General features: G+C 40.8%; 1 protein-coding gene across 1 annotated transcript; it reads right to left on the reverse strand.

Moving 5' to 3' along the window:
* Window positions 1–564: 564 nt before the first annotated feature.
* Window positions 565–4,779, reverse strand: pigc (phosphatidylinositol glycan anchor biosynthesis, class C). The gene is made up of 3 exons (XM_015058798.1): window positions 4,673–4,779; window positions 2,875–3,108; window positions 565–2,780 (listed from the first exon to the last, which is right to left on the reverse strand). The coding sequence occupies exons 2-3, from the start codon at window positions 3,100–3,102 to the stop codon at window positions 2,124–2,126; spliced, it is 885 nt and encodes a 294-aa protein (XP_014914284.1). The 5' UTR covers window positions 3,103–3,108; window positions 4,673–4,779; the 3' UTR covers window positions 565–2,123.
* Between the last annotated feature and the right edge of the window lie 76 nt (window positions 4,780–4,855).

The raw sequence follows: 4,855 nt of genomic DNA on the forward strand, positions 1-4,855 counted from the left end.
GGCTATTTGACTTTTTTTTTTGATTCCCCCCTTTTTTTTTTTTTTTTTTTTTTTTTTTAGGCTTAGTAACGTTTTTTGTTTTACAGAAATAAAACTTTTTGTTCCTCCTGAATTTCAAAACGACGGTCATCTCAAAACTCCCCGATATGATTCACTTAATTTAAGACTGGCTGTTTCCATGACGACCTTGCGGTTCTCTGAGGACGCCGCACTGCCGAAGACGGCCCGGGTGAATCCGTGTTGAAAGTGCAGCTTCTTCCTCAGCGCTGTTTCAACCATGGCACCGACTAAGTTGCCAGCTGCAAATCCCCCAGTCACATCCCGCAGCAAGACGCACCGAACAGAGATGAAGGTATGACACCTAGCGACCACAGCGCACTACTGGTAGACCGGCTGCATTCAAGCTCTTTATCAAGTTAGCGGAACGGGTAATTCATAGCTGACAGCTTAAAAAAACAACAAAAACACCAAAATCTTCGCTGTAGCGATTTTATAACACATTGCCTCTTACCGCACTGAGAGGTAAAATGGAAAAAAACAAAACAAAAAAAACACCTTGTCTTGTTATTTGTACTTTATTTAGACCCACTACTTAATTTTTTTTAACAAACAACAGTCAAAGTCAGCGACACAATGTTTGATTGTATAAGGTTAAAATTGGCAATAAAAAGTGACTTTTACGCGAGATATTTCAATTAGCCAAACAGCTGTTTGTAATCAGCAAAAAGCTGACGTCACTGTCTTTTAAATCAACATGGCTGACTTTCTGCTCATCAGGGACTGATTAGGCCAAATATAACCTTTGTCTAGCTACGGCTAGCTGAGCAGTCCGGTATAAAAACAGAAGTCCTGTTTGTTTAAATAATGGCTCACATTATTGTAAGTAATTTGCTGAAGAACTTGACCTTTCCCTAAAAAAAACAAAAAAATGCAATATTGATAGTTTTTAAAAAATATGTCTGCCCTTCATGTTAGAGTTATTATTCACATAAAAAAGAGACTAATTGTTCAACTGTGCTATTTTTATAATATTTTAAAACAAAGATAACATTTGGAGTTATACCATTTTTAATGTTCTTTAGCATCCTATTTTGACCAGTAGTGTATGGATAGCATTACTAACTGCAAAAACAAACTGAGTATTCCCTACCGAGGGCAGGCCACACCTAAACTCTTAAGATGTCTAAAAGGTTGCCAGCATTCCTAAAAACGGGATGTTCTAAAACAAAGAGCTCAAAACATTAATGTTTCTGTTACTAAATAAATTTGGCAAAATGGTGCAAGGTCTTCTTTTTGTTTGAAATGATGGAGCAAAACGACCCTCGCCTGATGAAGTCTGGTTCTTTGTGACAGGAGCCTGAATGAACACCTGCCAGAAAATACAGTTTATTTTTAAACAACCGTTGTGACTCCTCTGACAACAGATTTGAACACCTCACTGAACGTTAAGACAACAACTTGGAGTCTTCTCCCCACAGTAACAACTTGGACTTTGGTACTTAGTGCAACCTTGAAGCACTGAGTAGGAGTATTCACTTATCAAAAAAGAATGGAGTTTTCTAGTTTTTGGCAGGCTGATTTTTTTTAGTGCACCTCTTAAGAAACTGTGGCATTTTCAAAACCGTTTCTAAGTACCACATTTTAAGTGAATAAAGTTACAATCATGTACATGTCACTGTTAAAACCGAGCTAAAACTTCCACCATAAGTTACACACAGTATCACTGCAGCCCAGATAGAAAAATTATTCTCAGTACATCGTGAGGTTTACCCAACTGAACTAAAATAACCCAGGTAATCGGAGCCCTTATTCTTATGTACAATGGAAGTCCATTGTCTGAACTCAGAACATTAAAAAAACTTGGTGCATGGCTTCATATTGTTCGGTAGTTCAGGTCAGCCCAGCGCACTGGTTCATACCTTTTGCAGAAGAATTGAGGTCAGTGCTTAGAAAACAGTAGCAGCATTATCATTAGGAATCATCTGTGGAAAGCACAGTTTGCTGTGGCTGTCCAAACAGACCATTACGAAAATCTGTCAGAAAAGACATACAGTACAAACAGGAGTGGTGTAAAATGAGCCAATTGCCAGTTTGGTCATAACAAGCTTAGTTTGCTCTGTTCTTCAGTGGAGGAAGCGGCTGAGGTCCTCGTGAATCTCAGCCTCATCCCACGGCCCGTGGATGTTGTCCTTGTGCCTTTGCAACCTGACCAGCAGCAGGGGACAGATTAACGTGACACTCACTAAGGCCAGAGACAAGAGCACAGCTCCCCCAAGTGACTGGGATCCCAGACCCCCTACTCCTCCGACACACACTCCCACACACACCCCGGTAAACTGGCCGGGCGCATTTGCCCTTATCCTCTGGAGCAGACAAGGCCACAGGGCAAACACTAGCAGTGCACAGGTGAGCATGGCGAAGGTGTGCAGAGCACCAGGTAACCTCGAGGCCAAGCACACAGAGGCAAACAACGCAGCGTTCAAAGAGAGGCTGCCTGGGGGAGAGGGGTGGGCGTAGGGAAACGACACCAGGTGGGCCAGCAGCATCAGAGCCGACATGGCGTACACGGTGTCTGTGCTAACAGACTCCGTTAACGTTTTGAGAACTGGCGAGAAACCGAAGGTGAAGGAAAGGAACAGCACGGCGCTCTGTGAATCCGCCAAATGTATGTGGTGGTCACTGCAGGATTCAGTCTGAGAGGTCAATGCCTGGTACAGTCCGTAACCCAGGAGGGCACATGTGAGACTGGTCCAAAACAATGTCTCAGGAGCAAGCAGACCCTGTGAGAGAAACAAAAGAACAAGATGTCGACCAATCAGAGATTTCCTTCGGAACAAGAACGGTATGAAGTTAAAAGCTGTTCTACAGGTGTACCTGCTCCATGTAGAGCCAGAGGGTGATAAAAATGGCCACACAGGACAGCTGCTGTCCCACAAAGCCTGCTTCCTTCACTACGGCCCAGTAGCGGTACTGCCGGATGCCCTCGTTCCTCCGTAATTCCTCCAGGAACCTCTGGTCCACGTAGTTGTCAGGAAACGGCTGCTGTTCCCACAGCACCTTTCGCCAGGGCACAGACTGACTCGGGGCCCCATCTGGCCCCATTGCCCTCCTTTACCAAACAGAAACATACAGAGAGCAGCACAGTCACAGTAGCCATTAGTTTATTTTTTTTTTTTCCTTTTGCAAAGCACTTAAAAAAAACAACAAAAAAAACATGCAAGTAAAGTGAACAGTTAACTAAATGAGTACATAATATTAGGTCTTGTCTTTAATTACTTTAGATATATTGGACACTTATGTGGACAAACACACTTAGTGGTGTTTATTTGTTCTTCACCCACACACCCATGAAGTTCTTAATCAATGAACCCCAAAACAAAACATACTTTGCTAAAAATCTGTAATGTTATGTGTATTTTCACCAGTCCTGGGAGAAAGTTTGTGTTTGTACAACATACCTCATGGCTGTAAGAGCACCTTTTAAATGGTTCATAAAATGAAAGACAGAAAAACACTGTCTAATATCCATATTGGTGGGAGTCGATGAAGGGGTAAGCGCTTCTCGTTTAAACTTCCCTTTATTGACCACTAGGTGTCCTACTTGAGCAATGTTATTGAAGGCTCAAGTAATAAACCATTTTATGAATGAAGTAAGGATCACTAACTGAAGGGTAATGCATGGCGGTGCTAACAGCTACGGTTGGACTTATAGCAACTCTGTCTGCCTTGCAATTGTTTTGGATGAAAGTCTCGAATTGGACCCTAGTTCTTTAGAAAATCCTTGAAAATCCTCTTAATGTAACACAGTTCAAAACGATCAATGAATATCTTTTGTAATCAAATCTGACCATTCCAATTGGCCCTGTATGTTTGATAAAAGCATACTATGATGTTCATATGTAGTGTTTTAACATGAAGTCATCTAACTGGGCGTGGTCATGTAGAACATATGGGAAATGCAAACCATCAAGCATTTTAATCGATCATTGAAGTCTGTCTTTTAAAGCCCAACAAAAAAAAATAATAAATAAAAAGAAAGAAAGAAAAAAAATCCAAATTCAAATTGCTCTGAGTACGAGTCTTTAATAAAGCAATAGGAACAAGAGAAATACAGATAAATACAAGTCTTATAATTTCTTTTATGGCTTCTGTGAGGAAGCCAGGGTACATGTACTTGTGTTTGTTTTGGGGAGAAATTTTAGTTTCTTAAAATGCCGATACAGAACAAACGGCCAAACCAATAGAAAACCAAACAGACGGCAACTTGTTGCTTCATGGATGAAAAGAAAACTGTACTTGAAATGAATCACAATGGATGCTAACACTAGTAGCTTTAACACCAATAAAGCATCTAGCGAGATTTAGCCCAGGAAGCGAATTTAGTTTCAAGTCATTGATAACTTTGGATGTAATTTAAGAAGTTGTCATTACTAATCACTGCGATTACTATTAAAAGAGCCAAGTAAAGGGTAAAGTTGGGGATGTATGGTTAGCGTTTTCTGTTAAATGCTAAGCTGATCAGGCTTGATGTACAGAGTCTTCCGGTTTGGTGTAAATATAAAACTAGCCTTGTTCTACTGAAGACGCATTTAGAGATAAAATATACATATATATTCAGGATTGGTTATAATCCTCCTGTAGTTGAATATTATCAAAAGCGTTATCCACCTACCTAGGCTGGTTTTATTCGTCGCTATGGGGGCAGACGTTTTAACTTCATCCCGATTATCCCGGAAGTAAATCAATCAGTTGGTGCTCACAGCGCCCCCTGCTGTTAGAGGTTTATAAAGTAATGAATCGATTATTTCTGCTAAGTCCAGTATGGAGAGCCATTTGCGCCAAAATTAACTAAATA

This window comes from Poecilia latipinna, unplaced genomic scaffold, assembly GCF_001443285.1.
Source record: "Poecilia latipinna isolate Pla-1442-1.1 unplaced genomic scaffold, P_latipinna-1.0 Scaffold1572, whole genome shotgun sequence".
In the NCBI taxonomy this organism is placed as follows: Eukaryota; Metazoa; Chordata; class Actinopteri; order Cyprinodontiformes; family Poeciliidae; genus Poecilia; species Poecilia latipinna.